This window comes from Meriones unguiculatus, chromosome 6 (genome assembly GCF_030254825.1).
Source record: "Meriones unguiculatus strain TT.TT164.6M chromosome 6, Bangor_MerUng_6.1, whole genome shotgun sequence".
Taxonomy (NCBI): Eukaryota; Metazoa; Chordata; class Mammalia; order Rodentia; family Muridae; genus Meriones; species Meriones unguiculatus.
The window spans coordinates 31,041,046-31,061,182 of NC_083354.1; the positions used below are offsets into that span (position 1 = coordinate 31,041,046).

The following is a 20,137-nucleotide window of genomic DNA, read 5'->3' on the forward strand; positions in this document are numbered from 1 at the left end:
GTGGAGGTGCAGGCCGGAGGGTGTCTGCGAGTTCAAGGGGCGTGCAAGCGGGCCACGGCAAGGTGAGGTTTCGGTAATGAATCTGACCTAGCTGTTCGTCACCCGGAAGTCGTGCAACTAACACGAGACTTGCGCTCACACCGAATACTGGTCTAATCGATTGAGGAGCCTTAACTCCCTTCCCTTCCCTACCCGGCGGAGCAGAACCAGCCGGTCCCCACCTCAGCCAAGACAATGGCCGCCAGGGAGGCCCCGCCCCTTCCGTCGAGGCTCAGCCTCTGCCTCCTCAGAGTGACACCGGCCAGCCCCGCCCCCTAGCCGAGGCCCCGCCCCCGAGGCCCCGCCTCCACCCGTCCCAGCGGCTCCAGCCCCAGCTCACCGCAGCCTCAGCGGCGAGGGCCCCGCCCCTCTCCCGAGCGGCAGCCAATGAAGCTCCTCCTGCACACCTCGGCCCCGCCTTCGCCCTATAACCACTCAGGCCCCGCCCCCTTGGCCGAGGCCCCGCCCCGCCCGGTCGTCCCGCCCCCGGTCCGCCTGCGGGGCCCCGCCCCGGCCGCTCGTCCAGTCCGCCGCGCCCTAGCGCCGCGGGCCTGCTTCTCCGGCTCGGGCCGCCCCTGAGGACGTTGCCCGGGAGGCCGGTGAGTGGGGAGGGGCGCGGCCGGTGCGGTGGGGACGCGGGGATCCCCCACGCACGGGGAAGAGAGACTCCGGCGCTGGGCGGGGCTAGAGAGCCGCCGGGGGCTGGGCTGGCGGAGGCAGGGGGATGTCGCCGGCTCGGGGCTGGCGTCAGGCGTGGGGCGGGGCCGGCAATGACGGACGCGTGGGGTCCCGTCACACCGGCCGGGGCTCCGATCACACCTCCCGGCCCCGGTCTCACCGGCCCGCGGCTCCGATTACACCGGCCCGGGGCTCCGATCACACCTCCCGGCCCCGGTCACACCGGCCCGGGGCTCCGATCACACCTCCCGGCCCCCGCTCCGGTCTCATTCGCCCGCGGCTCCGATTACACCGGCTCGGGGCTCCGGTCTCACCCGCCCGCGGCCCCGGTCACTCCCGCCCACAGCTCCGGTCACACCGGCCCGCGGCCCCGGGTTCGGGTGCCGAGCGCTGCCCCCCACCGGCATCCTGCTCCTCCCGCTCCTCCCCGCAGCCGCGGCGGTGCGCACACGCGCTGACCCCCGGACTTCACTAGCTCAGTCCCGCTCCGCGGCTGCCGCTGGCCGCGGGGACCGTCGCTGCAGGGCACGCCGGGAGGCGCTGGGGCTTGCCTACCTGGCGTGAGCCTTTTAAACGTTCGCGGCTGCACCGGCGCCAGAAGCCGCACAGGCTCGTGGAGGCCGGGGGACCGCGGCTATGGGCCTCGCCGTCCGTGTGCGGTCGTATCCCGACGTCAGTGTGACTTTCTCATCACTTTATCCTTGATCACCAGAAATTCACGCTGAGTAACGTCTCTTCATTTTAAAAATAATTCCTGTTTTAGCCGTGTGTTTAATACGTGGCTGGAGGTGAAGGATTAGGGCTGGTCAGGGCAGTTAGGTTTGCCTAGTGTTCGCCTGCTCCTGCGAGCCAGTTCCCTGGCAGTCTGTGCGTATATAGAGCATGTCAGTTCTGCTCTAACACACAGTGACGCCTTTGCTGTGGAAGATGCTAGATCAGAATGCAGTTTCTCCCGCTCTTTGCTTTTTGTGGTTGTGTTTTCACCTTGACACAAGCTACCCTCCTCTGAACAAACGCCTCTGTTAAACTGACATGTACTCAAGTCTGCGACATTTTCTTGATTAATGGCTGGGGCGCTGGGGCGCTGCATCCCTAAGCAGGTGGCCCTGGGCTGTTAGAGCAGGCTGACAGAGTGCCAGCGCCCTCCATGGCCTCTGCCTCGGTGCCTGCCTTGCGTTCCCGTCTTGGCTTCCCTGATGGTGGAAGCCAAATAAGCCCTTCCCTCCCCAGGCTGTTTTGGCCAGGTGCTTATCAGAGCAGTAAAAACGCAGGACAGTCTTGCCTGAGATCTGAAGCTAGTGTTTTGAATGCATGGTAGTTTTATGTCGGAAAGGGGAAAATAAGAGAGTTTGGGGGAACAGATACCTTAAATGATTCTTATTTTTAAATAATTTGGGCTTTAAAATATCTGCCAGAATTTTAGAGTTCTCATGTGCCAGCCTCCCTGATGCTAACCTTGTGTATTCTCAGTAAAATAGTTCCTGGACACAGGAAGCAGCACGACACAGTTCCGTTCAGTGACCTGCGACTGTCACAGCCCAGCAGCCTCCCACTCATGTTAGAATCCAGTGCTGTGTGTAGCTGTGGTTTGTCCGTAGCATCTAATGAAGGCCTCTCCCAGACAGGACCAGGTACAGAGCTGTTCAGCAGCGCAGGCCTGCTAGGAAGCCAGCACCTTCCTTAGGTGGCCGGAACTTAAACCCAGTGTCCTCTTCCTTTACTCTCTACCTTATTTATATATCTATTTATCTATTTGTTTATTTGTTTACTTATTTATTTTTGGTTGTTGTTTTTGTTTTTTGAGACAGGAGTTTTCTTTGTAGCCCTGGCCCTCCTGGAACACGCTCTGTAGATCAGGCTGAACTCATAGAGATCCCCCTGCCTCTGCCTCCCAAGTGCTGGGATTAGAGGTGTGAGCCACCCCACTCCTGGTGTCTCCCCTGAGGGTTTTGTTATTGTTGTTTTGTTATTACTGTGATGAGCTCCTCACTGTTCCGGAGCTCATCGGGCAAGGCTAGGCTGTCTGACTGGGGAGTTTCCTGATTCCTGCCTAGCTCTGCCTGCCCAGCACCACATTACATGCCTAGGCTGGGATGCCCATCATTTTACGTTTTTAAATTTTATTTTATGTGTATTGTGAGGGTGTCAGATCCTCTGGAACTGGCGTTACAGACAGTTGTAAACCACCATGTGGGTGCTGGGAATTGAACCCAGGTCCTCTAGAAGAGCAGGCTCTTAACCACGGAGCCATCTCTCTAACCCCAACATTCCAGCCTTTCATTGTGGGTTCTGGGGATTGAACTCATGTCCTTGTGCTTGCATGGCAAGCAGTTGACTGACTGAAATTTCTCCCCAACAGTATAGCTTATGATAAAGTATGATTTAAAGGGTGTAGATACATAAAATTGGTTGTGTGCCACTTATTGTAGAAAATAAAAATGAGTGTTGGACTATATAATTTATTATTATTAGCCCTATAATTATTGCAGCAGTATTATCTAACCTGCTATCACAAATACTAAGACACCAATACCTGTTAGAGTTTATAATTGCCTTATTTACCTTGGGCCCGGCAGATATCTTACCTATGCTGTCTCAATATCCTCACCATCATCTCCTTGGCAGCCCCCGAGAGTAAGTGGTCCGTTTCTCCCTGCGTCTGAAATACAGTGGTCATGTGTGGGACAACCATGTGTATTTGTTGGAACAGGGGCTCGATCTCTAACTCGGGCTGTCCTGGAGCACTCTGTGGCCCAGGCCGGCCTCAAACTTGCCATCCTCATGGCCTGGCCTCCAGAACGCTAGACCACAGATCCGAACCCCCAACTCATCAGCTCAAGAAGACGGCTCATCACGGCACTGTGTGTGCCTTCCTTCATAGCCTGGGCATTCCACAGCTCCACTGTGTGTGTGCTCACGTGTAGGCAGGTGTGTGTGCTCACGTGTAAGCAGGTGTGCGTGTGCACATGGATGGCTTTTGATGTGAACTCTGGGGCTCTGAACTCACGTCTTCTGGGGTTACTGTGTGTCGAGTATACAGTCTTGAGTTGTGAGTACTTGTGAGAGCGGCTGCCATCCGTCAGAAGTTGATTTTAGTGACATGGCTGGCTCTGTCTCCTGCGGTGAGGGGTCCTGTGAGCACACATCCTGTCACCTGCTGGTGGGCACTTCCACGTTAGGTTGGTCTTTGTACATGTAAGCACACAGATAAATACAATCAAATGAACTGTTCGCCAGGCTCGGGACCCTTCAGAGACAAATTTTATTAATATGGTGGTGACGACCGTCTGGATACATCTGCTTAATTTTCTTTTGGAGTAAATATGTGGAAATAACATGGATGTTACTGTGTAGACATTTATAGTTTTTGTGGCTGATTTGCTTTGGCAAATTGGGAAAGGAGGGTGTTTTATTAGTGACCTTGAACATCTTTTCGGATGTGATTGGCACATTTCTTTTGAGAGGTGTGTTTTGTGTCTGGTGGGTTTTCACTGCTGAAACCTTGCGAGTGGGCCACCTTAGCCCTTGCTCGACGCACGCTGCTCTTGGGGGTCTGCCTCCTATACAGAACGGCCCCGAGTCTTCAGTGAGAAGACATAGTGAGCGGTGTTCCGTGTGGGTGTCTGGGAGTCCTCATACCGCTGTTGTGGCTTCCTTGGCAGGGTTATTCCATGACCTGGGGTTGTGAACAAGGCAGCCTGCCAGCCACGCCGGACAGTGCGGACGTGGTCAGCGGTGCTGGCCTTTGATGCTCGCATGCATCCTGAGCCCTCTGCTCCTTCTTGCAGTCCTCACTCTCTCCAGTGGTCATGTGTGGCAAGCAGGCTGTCACTCCCCGGCCACCGTCAGTGGCAGACCTCTCAGGCCCCTCGCAGCCTTCTTTGCCCCCGTCCCTCTCCCCTGAGCACTCGGTGCTGAGTGGACGGTAGGTGCTGCTGCTAGACTGGCAGGTGCTTATTAACCCTCGCTTGCTGGCTTGTCCCTTTGTATTTAGGCTCACCACGGCATGGTTGTAGAGTACATAATGGCTGCCTGTTGTGGCTATTGTGTATGCGTGCGTGTGTAAGCTGAGCCCTGCGTTCTCCTGTAGACTACTGTTCCCTCCCAGTGGGCGACTGTTTCCATTCTCTTTAAACTCGCCGTGTAGCTCAGGCTCACTTCAGCTCATGATCCTTTGCTTCGGCCTCAGCAGGGCAGAGACTGCAGGGTGACCAGGGTGCTCTGTGTCCCAGGCCTCCTGCTAGGAGAAACACCAGTCCCTCTGCTCACAGGGCAGGAGTGTGCCTCCATGCACCTGAAGCCCAGCCCGGAGCCTCCCCAGATCCTACAGGTGCTGCTCCCGTGAAGAAAGCTCTTTCTACCAAGCACACAAGGCTTGGGTGCTGTGGCTCTTTTTCAGGTTTTAAAAGCTCTGAAGCTGAGATGGCCCTTTTGAGAGCCAAGACTGCAGATTAGCTCTTCTGAAGAGGTCAGAGCTCTTTGGAAGGTCTGTGCTACCTTCCTAGAACTTGGCCTGCTTACAGGTAAACAGTCCTAACCCAGCAGGTCTCCCTGATGTTAGCAGTTGAGAACATCCAGGCTTGGGTGAAAGAACTCAGCGTGACGGTGACCCTTGGTTTCCACGCGTCTTCACACAGGAGCTGGTGCATCTGGAGTTGTACCTCCCGTTCTGTGGCTGGATACTCACCCTGACCAGAAGCCACACAGAGAGGAAGGCCTTGTTTCAGCTCACAGCTCCAGAGCACAGTCTAGCATGGAGGGAAGCCACAGGCAGGAGCTGGAGACAGTGGTCACATGACGTCACAGCCAGTTGCAGAGAGAGCCAGACGCGCCCAGGCAGCAGGCCTGCCGACTCCAGATGCTCACCTATCTTCACTTTTGCACACCTCGTGGCCCAGCTTACCCCCACTCACAGTGGGCGGGGTCTTCACCAGTTAACCATTAAAGCAATCTCTCATCCTCATGGCCACAGGCCAATCTTACCCAGACACTTCCTCAACTGAGCTTCTTCTCTAAGGGGCTTCTAAGCTGTGCCAAGTTGACATTAAAACCAACCATTGTGTGGGTTGCAAAGACATCGTTTTGGAAGTTAGCATTTGGACATGAGATGGAGAAGGCAGCTGCGGTGGGGAGTGTGTAATTTAAATTCTCCATTGAATTAAAAAATCTGTTATAGGCCAGACCCAGACTGAGCCTGCTGGGAGCAATTGCATGCTGGATTGGCGGAAGCAAGCGAGCTTCCTGGAGGCAGCCCACTCGTTTTCGCATGGCTGACAGATGGGTGTATCCCTGGTGTAAGCAAGGCCCCAAGGATTTTGCCTCGAGACTGCTTATTGTTGCTATACTGTCTTTCCATGCTTGTCTCATGTATCTGGCATGGCAGAGACCCTCACTGCTTATTGCTCCGCGCTGTTGGGCAGATTTCCTTAAAATTAGTTTGAAGATGTACTTGAAAGACATAGTGCTGTTTACACGAACTGATGATTTCATAACCCGGTGATGATTTAAGGAATTTCTGACTTGATTCAAGCAATGTTAAAGCCCTCCTGCAGTACAGAAAAAACTGCGAGGAGCTCAGTGGACCTCCCTATGTCAGGTGCTTGAACTACACCAAGAGAGGAAACAGGATTGAACCAAATTAACAATCAAGAAGATACATTCATTCTAGGTTTAGCCCAAGGATAAGGCCCAGGTGTACACCATGATAAGAAAGACCATATGAATATAGAATAAAGAATACATGGCCAGCTATACAAGACAAGACAGACACTGCTTTAAACTTAAAACAAACAAAATATCTAGTTAGCTATTAGGATCAATAGTTCCTACTGTAACTCCCCTTTTATGTATCTATTTTTGAATAATATAATTTTCCCATACATAGAGAACCTTTGTATTACAGAGTATAAAAACCCATGACAGAATTAAACATTTGTTGAGCCTACCTGTTTTCATCCAAAAATATGTCTGTCTCTCTAATTGTCTGTATATATTGTATATACATATATGTATATCTGTATGTTTTCATATATGTGGAAGAATGGTGTCTTTGGGAGCCCCTTGTGAGTGTATATGTGCATGTGTGTGTGAGAGAGGTTTGTAAATATCTGCCTGCTTTGTCTGCCAAAGGTGTACTTTTTGCACCTTTCTGAGTTATTAAGTTTAATAAGTGATAAGCAGTCTGGAGTACTTCATTGGCCTTCTTAATTAGGCTCTACTTTCCTGCAAGCTGCTGTTCACCGTTGAGCCATTAAGTTAAAAGGAGCAAAGGTTTTTCTTTTTACAACATGTTGTATTTACAGCAAGAAACTGTCAGGGCTGTGGTCACTTACACTCAGAGTTAAAGGAGCCACCTGGCTTGACTGATTAAGACCCTCTGCTGTCTTTTCCTTTAGAGGGTCTCATGACTAGTGGCCCCTGGGAATTAAACTGTATATAGAGTTAAATTGTGTATAGATAAAGTGTGTATAGAGAGTAACAAGGCTGTAAGCCTGAGACTTTGAGTTATAGAGAGAAACACCAGCCACCAGTTGGTCCTCACCGCCACTGAGACCCACTTGGTTCACCCTGTGTGCTGGAGCTGGTCTCTAGCAAAAGCCTGCACTGTTTTCAGGTCAGGAAGAAAAGGCTGACCAGTCCAAACCAGCTCGGTGTCTGTTCAGTTGAGGAAGTAGCTCTTTGTGCAGCCCTATGCATGTGCTTTCAGACACTGTAGTCACGTGTCAGACTGTTATGCCCAGTTTGTGGGACCTCCAAAGACCACCAGGAATCTACTCTGCTGCAAATACATGAGGGTTTATTGGATACCTGCTTGAGCCCGGGTCAGAAAACTTCCTGTGGAAGCAGGAGAGGAGTGCAGCCCTGAGGTCTAGGGGAACAAGGTTTTTAAAGGGAAAACCCACAAATGGTGGCTTACATGCCTTGGTGTTACATGATTGGGTAAGGGAACTTGACTTTTGAAATGATTTACTTTAGGGGCCAAGACCATAAGCAGTTCTGGCCTGGCCATCTGGGCCGATTTCCTAGCAACTGTATCTCTAGTGGGTGGGAAAAGAATGTGGTAAGGCTAGTTTTTCCCCTCAGGTGGCTGGACATGTCTCTGCCTGGCTGGCCTTCGGTCAGGCTTGTGCTTTAAACTTCAAACTTTAAACCAATACCCACTAATTTTTAATTCTTTGGTCTCTCAAGACGTGTCCTGGAGAATCCCACTTGGAGGTGCCTGTGGCTCCCTGTTGTGTCTAGTTCATAGTTTAAGAAAGGAGACGATGCATCCTGCTTCGGAAGTGTGCTGTGTCACATGCCACCTCAGGTCAAGAAGCAGAGACTGATGAATGCTGCCTCTCCGCTCACTTCCTGGTCTTTACTCACCCAGGCTCTTGCTGCATGGAGCTGACTGTCGCCTGGACATCTCCACCACATCTCCACAGTCGTAGACTGTCTCCTCACACTGGGCCCCAGAATCAGTCCTTTCCCCTTTAGTTGTTTCCTGCTAGATTCTTGGTCACCGCCATGAGGAAAATGACTGTTACTGCATGTATCAAAGGCACCATTTCACCAAAGCCTTATAGTAGTGAGAGCAGGCCAAGTGTGTGCTTGTTTGCTTCCCCTGTGTGTAAAGAGTGCATGAACAGAAGCTGCTCAAGGGAGGTGCTGTGCTGGGCAGTGCAACCTTAGAGGACTCGGCTATCATGTGTCTGCCCCTGGGGACAGGGAGAAGAAAGCATGGAGGAGGGCTGGGCCCTCCCCAGAGGACTCTGGCCTATAGGTTTTGCTTTCTCACACTCCAGTTGCTGGAGCTTAGCCTGCGTCCATGAAACACCAGCAGACGCGGACCAGGAGTCTAGACATGTGCAAGGGTGCAAAAGGGAGTGTCCTCCACTGTGTGTCCTGTATCAGTGGCTGGGCTCTCTCAGTGCTTAGACCCTGTCACAGCGTACAACTTGGACTTTCCTACAGTGGCCTGTGTGTGAACTCTGCCCCGTAGACCTCTATTTACGACACAGAAGAGAAAAGGAACGCCTCCTCCCACCCAGGGAAGGCCTCCGGCAAGAGGCTTCCTTTCCCTAGGTTAGCCTGCTCAAAGACATGCAAACAGTCCCATTCAGCCTCATGCTGTGACGGACACCAATGACACACCCACTTTCTGCCTCTCAGCCCTCTGGTGAAAGTGATGAGAACTGGCCTGAGGGTTTATCAGGCCTGTCTGTAATATGCAATAAAAACAGAGAGGCTGGGGCTCCTTCACCTGGAGTCTCCTCTGCTGGGTCACTGACGGGTGAAAACCCTCATCAGTTTTTTTGTCTTGTGGCTGCAGAATAATTTTTTTTTTATTGTTGGTGGTAGTATTTTTTGTTGTTGTTTTTGTTTTGTTTTAGCTTTTGTTATCTTTGAAACATTTAACTTTGCTGAGGAGTTCAGACCCCAGCATCTACAGTCTGACAAACTGGGGCTCCCATAAACACCTGAAACTCTGAAGGATCCAAAAGGCCTGCATTCTTGGACATGGACAAGGACTCTCTCTCTCTCTCTCTCTCTCTCTCTCTCTCTCTCTCTCTCTCTCTCTTTCACATGGATACATACAAGTAGATTAATTCTTTTGTAAAATAACAAGAAGGAAAAAGTAAGAAATGGTGTGCTCATGAGGAAGATTTAGTGGAATTAGACGAGTAGACACTTGGGCCAGCCCTCCTGTGCAGAGGCCAGTCAGTAAAGGGAACCTTGACTGACAAAACCTTTGCTGACCTTTCCCTGCCCCCAACCTAGCTTCGAGGCTGCTCCCAGGAAGCACAGCTCTGCCCTGTTTCCTCTGGCCGTGGACGCCATTGTTCTCACTGCACCACAGCAATGACATTCGGACAAAATTTTCCAAATTGTGTGTTTGAGAACAAATAGTGCACAGCTTTAATCTCAGTACTCAGGAGGCAGAGGCAGGTGGCTCTTTGTGAGTGTGAGGCCAGCCTGGCCTATTTATAGAGCAAGTTCCGAGCCAGCTAAGCCTACATAGTGAGACCTTGTCTCAACAAACAAACAAACAAAGAAAAGTGTGTGTATGTGTGTGCTTGTGTGTGCATGTGTGTGCATGTGTGCATCGTCTTGTCTCCAGCAGAAGGGTTTGTCCAGGTCCTTCATCTGCCCTCCTGGAAGTAGAAGCCCTGGGTTTTGTTCTTACTTGGTGTGTCATGCTTAGCCTGTGAAGTCTGAAAGTTTCTGTGGTGGCTCTGCCTGGCTGCAGTCATCCAGTGGGTAGCTTATTGCTTTTTCCCAGAATAACTGGACTTTGCTTTTTGTTTTAATTTTCAGTAAGTTTGTCAAAGATGAGAGTGACTTTATCAACTTTGGATACGAGCGAGAGCTCCTTCACACCTCTGGTGGTTATAGAACTCGCCCCGGATGTCAAAGAAGAAACCAAAGAATGGCTCAAAAACAAAATCATCGCCAAGAAGAAAGATGGAGGTTAGTGGGGTAGTCGGGCTGCCCGCCTGGGCGTGCTGGAGACAGACCCGTGTCTGCAGATGTGTGTTGCACGTCTCCCCTGGGCTCTGTGTTCCCTGCTGGGGCTTGAGGGGAGATGGCACATCCACACTCGACTGAGCCCTACGTGGCCTTCTTCATGTTTCTGAAGGCCGTGCCTACCGTGGTGCCCGGGCGGAGTTTGGCCCATGGGGGAGCACCACGGTGTGCTGAGCACCACGGCGTGCTGAGCACCACGGCTCCTGTGATCCCTGTGGGCACATTTGGTCTGCCTGTGGGCACTGTTGTCCAGGCATGGGAGACAAACGCTAACTCCGAGAACATCAGTGAAAATCCAGTCAGGATGCGCTGTCAGAGCAGTGGGCATTGTGACCCAGAGTTGCAGCTGCTGTGACACAGGAAGGAGAGCGGAGGCTTGGGGACACGTGGCAGCATTTTATAGAATGCTGGCGATGACTCAGACACTGTGGCTTAGCCCCTCTTGAAGAGCAACTGGAGCTCGGGCTGGTGAAAAGGTTGAGGGCGTTGGATAAGCAGAACGCAGAATCTACCGAGTCGCTGCCAGCTGTGCCAGCTGCAGGCCGACGTCCTGCTCTAACAGTGGCGTGATGGCCAGCTGATGCCGCAAGATAAAAGTCCAAATAAAGGCTACCCTTGTAGCCTTGTTTTTAAAAGTAATTGAACCAGCCGGGTGGGCGGGGGTGCGAGCACTCTGGGAGGCAGAGGCAGGCAGATCTCTCTTGAGTTCGATGCCATCCTGGTCTACAAAGAGAGTTGCAGGACAGCCAGGGCTACACAGAGAAACCCTGTCTTGGAAAGAAAAGGAAAAAAAAAAAAGTAATTGAACCAAAGGGAAACAATTTTTGCTGAAATTTGAGATATTTTCCGTTGGAGTCACTTCTTCACATTTCTGAGATGTAAGCGTAATTCCAGTGAAGCCGCTTCCTTTGCTCTGGTGCGTGTCTTCAGGGACACCAGCCACAGGGAAGGGCCAGGTGCGCTTGCCCCACTTGGACAGTTGTAGGAGACTTTGGATCCCCTCGGGAAGGTGTGTGTCTACTGTTCCATTGTCTGATTTTATTGTCCTAAACGCCTGCTAAAACCGTGGTAAATAAAACAAGCAAAAACTCCCACCAAAGGACTGTTCTTAAAAAATCTGAAGTCCTGTTGGCTTTGCGGTGCCTGAGAAGCAGGCTGGCACCTGAGAGACCCCAGAGTTGGGGACAGTGGGCTCCCGAAGAATTGCAGGGTCTCCACAGCGTCAGCACGGGGTCTGGGAATCATGCTCGCTTCCATAGAGCTGCAGGGAGATTCCACCGAGGGGGACACCCCTCCTTTCCCACCTTCAGCCTCACATCCAATCCACTTTCCCAAATGCAAGAGCAAGGCTTCCATCAATCCAGAGGCTTACGGAATTCCTCGGGGGCATCTGCTCTCTTCAGGATGGAGAGTGAATGGAAGGGAAACCAGGGAATTGTCCAGGAGGTGACCCAGTGAGGCCTCTGACCTTCAAAGGACATGCTCGGTGAACCCGCCTGAGCTCTAGGACTTCAGCCCTCAGAGACCCTTTCTTAAACAAGAGCCAGCGGGAGGAAGACTGCCACGCATCTGACGCAGGGACACAGTGAGGCCGCCGATGGGCAGCAAGGGCACGCAGGAGGCTGAAGAGCTCGGCCCTCAGGCAGGAAGAGAAGCCACCCCCAGCCTTGAAGGAAAAGCAGCCTTTAAAAGTGGAAACTCCAAGTCCCATGGGAAAAATCACAAAGTGGTTGAGATAACATTAGCAAGACCTCCATGAACAAAGAGCAAAGTGTGAGGGCGAAGACACTGAGGAGCAGCCTGGGGTGCGCACAGGCGCCGAGTCAGGATGGGAAAAGGAGGAGGAGCGATCAGGGCAGAGACGCTCAGGACCCATTCCGGCTTCCCGGGAATGTCTTAGTGGGACTTTCATTGCTGGTAAGAGACACTATGACCAAAGCAACTCTTACAAAACAAAACCGCTTAATTAGGCTGACTTCCGCTTTCAGAGGTTTGTTTCAGAGGCAGGCGGCGTGCAGGCAGACATGGTGCTGCAGGAGCCGAGAGTTCTGCATCTGATCTGCAGGCGGCAGGAGTCTCCGAGGCCGCACTCAATGCCACCTACGCTGACCTGCTTTCTCCAACGAGGCCACACCATCTGAAGGTGCCACCCCCTGTGGGCCGAGCCTTGTCACACCACACAGGGAAAGATGTACCCTGTGGCCAGCTGCACCAAGGAGAGGGAGAGCCAGGGCCCTGGGGATGAAGGCCCGACAGACTTGCAGGAAAAAAAGGAAACACAGTTAGGTCCAGTGCAAAGGGTCAGACTCCTCAGAAGCAGGGGGACCTCTTCGCTTCTGAAGGAAAGGCCGTGGTCTAGGATTCTGGACATACCCGGCCAGCAGAGCGGAGAGAGGGTCTCCCAGCAGAACCATTGGCAGGTTTCCCTCACGTCAGTGTGTCAAGGGGGCTGAGTCAGGAGAATGGAACGGTTAAGTGCAGACCAGGCAATAGGTAAGACAGAAACTTTGGAGAGTGAAAGCAAGGGTTATGAAATGTAATGGCGGCCCGTGCCAGGGCGTGCCCCTGAGAAATGACGCCATGCAGCAGATCTGGGGCAAAAGGTTTATTGGTGGAAGGGAGAGGAGTGAGGACAGAGGAAGGGGCGGGCTGACAAGTGGACATGTGGACATGCAGACAGATGGAGAACAGAGGGAAGGAGAGGACGCATGCGGGGAACAGAGGCGAACAGAGAGCTGCGGTGGCTGGCGGTCCTTTTTACCCACAGCACACCTGGTGGCAGGGGCAGGTGATGGCAGTGATGACAGAGCGGTTGCCAGGCCCCAGGGCGGGCAGTGGAATTCCTTGTATGCCAACAATGAGAATCACCCGCCAGGCAGCACCTTTTCAAGACAGTGTTGATCTAGTCCTTGGAGGTCACACCAAGACTTCTCCCATAGAGTGGCCTTCGCACTCAGAGGGTCAGCTTTGGTTTTCTGTGCAAAACACGCAGAGCAGGGACTTGAAGGTGTGACAGGTGTAACTGGCCAAAGGCACGGAGAGCAGAGCAGAGCAGAGTGCGTGGGAGTCTGCAGTGGGGTGAACACGTGACTCTCAGGCCTGGAACTACCTTGAAGACAGCCCAGCTCCAGAGAAGCATCAGGCGGAGGAAGTCCGCTCGGAGCAGAGGCCCTTTGTCCACCCCGAGTTCAGTGCTGCCTTAAAGGGGCTGTGGAGGGTCAGCTGACTCACAGTGCTCGCAGGGGCGGGTCACGGGATAGGGAGACGGTCAGGGTGGCCTGGAGGGTGTGAGTGTGGGGGAGTGTGTAAGCAGGAGGACTCCAGCTCTAGTCCTGCACTGAAACACCGGGCACCTTGGTGCCAGTCTGTTCTCAGAGCCGGGGAACACATCCAGGAGGGTCCCTGGCAGGTGTGGCCAGCCGGTTAGCCGAATCAGGGAGTCCTCATCTCAGAAAACAAGGAGAACAACTGAAGAAGACCCTGGGCGTCAGCCTGTGGCCTGGACATGTTCGCCCACACCTGACACATCCACGTGTGCTCACACCCGCACAGACACACGAGAATGGACTTCTATTCCCCGCTGATATCTGTTTTTACTTGGGTTATAGACTGAAATTGCTAATAGGATTTCTTTTCCTTATACCAGTATAAGCATTGTGTTGTAGATTGCCTTTTTTTGAAAGTTTGTGCCTGTTTTGCTCTATCCTGTACTCTCTTGTGTTTGACAGGTGCCCAGCTCTTATTTAGACCATTGTTGAATAAGTATGAGAAAGAAACGCTGGGAAACCAGAATCTATACCTTGTTGGTGCCTCCACCATCCGGCTGCTGCTGGGGGCGGAAGCCGTGGGGCTGGTGAAGGAGTGCGCGGACGCCGCCATGCGGGCCTTCACCTACGGGACCCGCCACAACTTTAAAGGTTTCCATGGTAAGCAGCGTGGTTTTTCTCCCCATATGTGTTCTCTGCAGAGAAGATCGGGTCTACACAGCACCAAGATCATCCGTCTACACAGCACCAAGGGGTCGGCACCTGGGTGTTGTGGGCCGCAGCGTGTACTCAGTTACTCAGCTCTGCTGTTAGGAGCAGAGCAGTAGCCCTTGGCCACGGGTAAAGGGAAGGACCCGGTGCTGGGGCCTGGCCATGGGCGACCCTTCTGGAGCAGAGGAACGCGGGCTAGAGCGTGTGCCTGGTTTATTCTCTCCGCTCTAACCTCAGCAGCGAACGCACATGGGCGCAGTGGCAGCTGTGAGGGTTCAGCAGTTTGAAACCTTGCTTCTTGAGTTTTCTGGCTCCTTTTGATGTGGTGCGGTGGTGGGCAAGCCTGGCATTTGAGGGCATCTCAAGGAGAACATTCTGGAGAAACTAGCCCTCCACTCTCGGAAAGAAGATACTTGCTTCCTGGTGAAGCTTTTGGAGCTAGAATATGGAATTAGGCCCTGGCACCAACTCCCTGTAGAGTTTTCCCCCTCAGTGGTATGGTGATCTAGCTGACGTTTTCCTCAATGAAAAGATTATCTGTCGGAGCTGCCGTGTTCCCCACAATGCCTGCAGAAGAGGGTGAGGCCGGTGGGACGGTTTGGAGAGGGCTTTCCCGTGGAAGTCAGCTGGCTCACTGGGCTAGAAAGCTTTGTACATGTGCAAGCTTACACAGTATTCCCTCTCCCCCACCCCCTTTAAAAACACCCTCGAATCAATGAGGGCAGCGCTGAAGGCCCGGAGCCGAGCTAGAAACCAGAGAGGGCACGTACCTAAGTGCTTTGCCCTGTGCTGAGCGCGCAGCGTCGCTCTCCGCCCTCCACAGGCTGCTTCTGTCTGTGGCATGTCTGTGGCCACAGGCCTGGTGATCTAAGCATTGGCGTTTTATGTTGCCGCTAAGCACGTAACGGAGGTTTTGTCGTGTTGTAGATAATAACGACGACTTCCTCACGATGGCCGAGTGTCAGTTCATTGTCAAACACGAGCTTGAGAACCTGAGAGCTCGCGACGAGAGGATGATCCCTGGCTACCCCCAGGCCAGACTGTACCCCGGGAAGTCTCTGCGTAAGTCGCTGCCAGCCAGCACCCCAGCCCCGACTCTTAACGCCCTTGTCAGTCACAAACACGATCGTTGAGCGAGCTCGCAGCCCCGACTGTTGTGCCCTGAAGTCGCTGCTTTGTCCAGTTTGCCCCTCACGGCTTCTGGCAGTGTCCAGTGAGCTTGGAGTTCAGTGTAAACCTCCGCCGCTGGCTCCATTCAGCCAAGCTCACTCTATGCCTGGACACACACCAGAGAAAGTCAGAGGGCGGGTGCGAAAGGGAGTCCCGCTCCTGTTCTCCTCCTGCTTTTGTCACTGGGGTGGCAGAAACAGAACAACTTAGGACGTCTCACAGAGTGTAATGTGGACGAGCGTTGGTGTAAGCGGTCCTCGATGGTGGCGGCAAAGTGCGGCTAAGTGTGTGCACAGAGTGTGCAGCAGCCAGGCCTCGGAGCTCCAGCCGCCGCTCTAGTTACTGCCTCGCAGGCTGGCCTCAGACTCAGAGATCCACCTGCCTCTGCCCCACAAGAGCTGGGAGTGTGCCTGGCCTGGTTCAGCCTCCGTGCAAGAGGCGGTGCTCAGGAAGCACTCCGCTTCCCAGCTTTCACCACGTGCTCCAGGCAGCCCGCCCTGAGCCCTTGCTGAGTGTGCTTCAGGCTCTTCGGATAGGACGCTTAATCATCTGCATTTTCTTGTGGTACTGAAGGCTGTTTCAGGTGCTGGGTTTACACACCATAAAGCGAGAAAACGATTCTCGGGGCAGTTTTCACACCTGCTGCTTCTTCTCCCCAACGGGACAGCAGGAGACGGGAGACACAGTTTTTCAGTCTCTGCATTTGAGGACTGGTGCACTTTGGTTTATTAAGTATCCCTTCTGTCCTAAGCTGCACTCTCCCAGCAGTTCATTTCCTTACTGTACACCCTCTGAGAGGTATCAGTCAAGAGAACATGTCTTCAAACAGTGGAGACTGTGGACACCGCACAGACCAGCTCGTGTGTGACTGCTGTCTGGGAGGCTTTGGTCATCTGCATGTCTGTGTGAGCTCAGGTGTTCCCGTCATATGGGAGTATTCCTCCTCTGCTGTAATCCTAGAGAAGATCCTGGGAGTGGCCCTTGGATCACCGTGTCCATAGCCTTGGGGACAGACGATGCCTCGCTGCCCTTCTCACGCGTGTTGTCTCCGAGTCAACACTGGCTTTTACACGAGGCCATCGTGGTCAGGCTTAGGAGGCATCGCTCTCCTGTTTGGTTTGGTTAGTGCGTTTCTGCAGAGGTTGGAGCATCGGGGAGATTTTGTAGTTTTCTCTGTCACCTGTACATGGAGAATGGTGTCCTAGAGCGAGCCTGTTCTGGCTGCCCTCTGGTGCGCTCTGCCTGTCTTATGACCTTCCTGATGAATGCCATGGACTGCTTTGTCAAATGGGAATATTTTGTTTATTTTTGTTGTGTCTATGAGCATTTCTTTATGTTTGGCCTACAATTTAATTTTGCCATTTACTTTTTAAATCTTCTGTATTTTGTTTTATCTTCTTGATCAGTCATAGTCCTGGAGATTGTTAAGTGTTGGGATTTCATCACATTTCTGCCAATTTGCTCTCCGCAAGGTGTGTTGTTTGCTTGCTCTTTGCCTTGCAGCTTTCTTTTTGGCTGCATAAACACTTTTGGCGGGTTCCCAATGTAGACCTTTACAGCCATTAATTGCTATTTGTTTTCGTGTTTAGTTGTGTAAGGTTGAACTCAGTCTTATCTTGCCATTCTTGCTTTGTTCTGTGTTCCTGCTTTTCTTACCCTTCTGCTCCTAGCACCTCCAAGGAATCTCCTATTAGAAGTTTGGTTTTGCAGGCCGCCCAATCTGGAGACTTTTTCTTGAGAGGAGATTTCTTTGTTGATGGCTTTGGTTCCGTGGTGCTGGTGGCCGAGCCCTGAGCTTCACACACACAGCAGGAAAACCTCCGCCAGAGAGCTGTAGTTTGGATGTGTACTGTCCACTAATGACCTACTTTGTGTTGGTGAAAAATTGGGCTATTTCATTTGGGTTATATTTCATGTTGAAATTGCTGGTTTTGTGCTTAGGAAAAAGTTGCTATCTCATGGTATGTCACATTTTTATCCTCTTTTCATTGAAAAAAGCTAGAAAATCCCTATTTTAAAAAATCAAGTTTAACATCATAACATTTTCTTAATTTCTTTGACTTCATACTTTTATGTTTTTGAAACTTATACCAAAAGTTTAAAAAACATCCTTTTCTATTTTTTCACTAGTATTCAGTTTTACAGAATAATGGCTGTTGTGATATTTTCACACTCGTGTCTTGGACTTCGTGTTTCCTCCGCATGGCCCTGCCTCTCTTCTGCTGGTCACCCTCCTCTACTGAAGTGCCCCCTTCTGCTTTCTGCCCACACCGCAGGCCCACTGAGGTGCCCGCACTGAGGTGCCCGCACTGGAGGCTCACTGAAGAAGTGCCCACACTTGGTGCCGGTTCTCTGTGGCCCTCTGCAGACTGGCTCACGGAGCCAGGCCCTTGGAAGTGCAGGCACTGTGCTGTGGGGACGGCCGTGTGGACGCAGGCCTCATAAGGGAGGCAGCTCTTAGTGTTTGCTCGGTCAGCTGTGCCACCGTGCGGGCCTTCCATCCTAGACTTTCTGATGACGGCTGCCAGAGCTCTGAGGAAGTCCTGCTGTTTTACACCCTGTGGCTTAAGGGCTGCCAGCCACGGAAGACTGGGATGGCGTATCGGTTTTTCTTGGGGCGCCGTCCTGTCGTCCTGTAGGAGAGGCTCTCCTGAGGAAGCACTTCCCATTTGCCTTTGAAGACTCTCCTGGTGGATTTGTTTTGTTCTGGGGTGTGGGTTGTGTACGTGTGGGCTCTTACACACCCGCCGTAATATTGATTGTCCTAGGCTTATTTCTCATTTTCCCACCTGTGTTTTTGTTGTTCCCTCTTTGTAGCTTTATCAATTTGGAATTTGTAGTCATTTCCTTTCTCTCACATTGCTCTTTGGAGCCCTTTCCTTCTGTTCTCTCAGCTTCAGTTTGACTTTTGATTTTGGAGATGTGTTTGTGTGGGTCTCTCTGCTTTGTCAGTTTTTCCTTGTACGACGCTGTGACCTCCCAACGCTGCGACGTCACGTGACTTCCTGCTGCTTCTCCGTCCTTTGTTTGCTTTGTCTTCTCAGCTCTCAGTTTCCCTCAAATGTTTCGTGTAGCTTCACAAGTTTCTTTGTGTTTATTACTTATTATTGTTTTTGTCTTGTTTTTTTGTTTGTTTGTTTGTTTTTGTTTTTGGAGTCAGGAGCTCAGTCTAAAGTCCAGGTCGGCCTCAGACTTGCAGTGATCCTTCTGCCTCAGCCTCCCTAATGCTGGGATTACAAGTATGAGCCACCTCTAACTCATTTTGGAGTGAAGCCCTGTTTCACAGATTGGCAGTTTTGGGAGGTAGGACATGGAGGAAGGGGTCAGGGTCTCCGGCCGGGAGCAGCGGTGGTGAGGCTCATAGTTTGTCCTGCAGTGGGTCCCCTTGAGGCAGCTGCATTCTGCAGAGAGCTTCTAGGGAGCCCTTCCTGAAGGGCTTCTGTGGGCGCGGCCATGACTCGGCGCCAGAGCTGACGGTCTTCCCCCTGGTTTTGGCAGGACTTCAGGTGTGCACCTGTGTCCATGTCCCCTGTGTCCCAGTGACTCAGGGCGCTGGGCCACCATCTGCCTGCTCCATCCAGGGTCATAGACTTCTGTTTACTCTCTGCTGACTTTAAAGGCTTTGTTTCGTGGCTTGTGATTTACATTTCTAAGTTTTGGTTCATGGAACTTTTCTTTTATGTTTCTGGCTCTCCATGGTTTTGCTTTGGTCTCGTCTTGTGAGCGAGGAAGGTGTTGGTGTCCCCACCATTCCCGGTAGCCAAGCATCCATGCCCTGGGTCAGCACCTCTTCCTCGCTCTCTTGGCTGGGAGGCGTGTTCCAGCCAGTGCCCGGTACAGTACAGACACCCAGGCGCATGCTTCTGGTCCTGCTGGAAGCATGAGTCCTCACTAGAGCTGAGAACCGAGACCTAGAGCTAAGAGGTGGTGCCAGGCTAGGGTCCTCCAGAGCTGTGATGTGAAGAGTCGTTTCTGATAAAGTTGGCTTGCCTTAGTCCTCTGTTAGCGCAACGGGGGCAGACGAATGCCTGCTGCAACGCCTCTGAGGTCTGCCTCTCAGGACAGCTTCTGAGTGTAAAGTAGGGGGTCTGTCTCTAAAGTCCCGCATCAACATGCTAAGAACAGTGACAGGTTTCAACTACCACCATCAGGAATGCATATAAGAATGTTCAGCCATTGGCATACGTGTAGATCAGATCACACACGGCCGCATGCACTCTGTGTTTGGTCACGTGCATTCATGTCTTTATGTTAAACAGGGAGGAAAGCAACTGGGAACCACAGGAGACGTGCGTGTCTCAGAGTGGCTCTCTTCCGGTTTGGATGGGAGTCGTCTGCTCCCCCTGATGTCCAGCAGCCACAGGAGTGAGGGGCTGTGCTGACCGGCCCCGCCTCTGCTCCCTGAGCAGATGTAGGAAGAGTGGCCACTGGTCTCCAGGACCCAGAGCCTCAGCCAGGAGTCGTGGGAGTCCTCTTCTTTGTGGTGAGCACGTCAGCCAGAGGCAGCGGGACTGTTAGTGCAACAGAGCTCTGCAGTGTCCTGCTGGCCAGAGTTCTCCACGGGTCAGCGTTCCTTTGTTTGCTGGCCATCCAGTGGCTCTCGGTCACTCCGTACCCCGGAAGGAGGGAATCTGGCTGACGTGCGCCTCCTTTTCTTAGGCCCAAGCATCATCTATTTTCTTTCAAGGTAGAGTCCTTCCTTGTAATTACAGCAGAGCTGACATGAGGAGGCCGCAGGGCTTTAAAGGATCCGGCCTCTATTT

The 20,137-nt window shown here is 52.4% G+C and overlaps 1 protein-coding gene across 3 annotated transcripts in view; it reads left to right on the plus strand.

Moving 5' to 3' along the window:
- The first annotated feature begins 512 nt into the window (after positions 1-512).
- The window catches only part of Ano10 (anoctamin 10), an 88,168-nt gene continuing 68,543 nt past the window's right edge, over positions 513-20,137 (plus strand). Inside the window, exons 1-4 of one of the 3 annotated variants that reach the window (XM_060385014.1) lie at positions 513-638; positions 10,018-10,170; positions 13,956-14,153; positions 15,132-15,266. In XM_060385014.1, the coding sequence (XP_060240997.1) occupies positions 10,032-10,170; positions 13,956-14,153; positions 15,132-15,266 (472 nt within the window). In that variant the 5' untranslated portion in view covers positions 513-638; positions 10,018-10,031. Of the gene's footprint in view, positions 639-10,017; positions 10,171-13,955; positions 14,154-15,131; positions 15,267-20,137 lie in introns of those variants that run through there. The other 2 variants (XM_060385016.1, XM_060385015.1) reach the window with 2 other exon arrangements.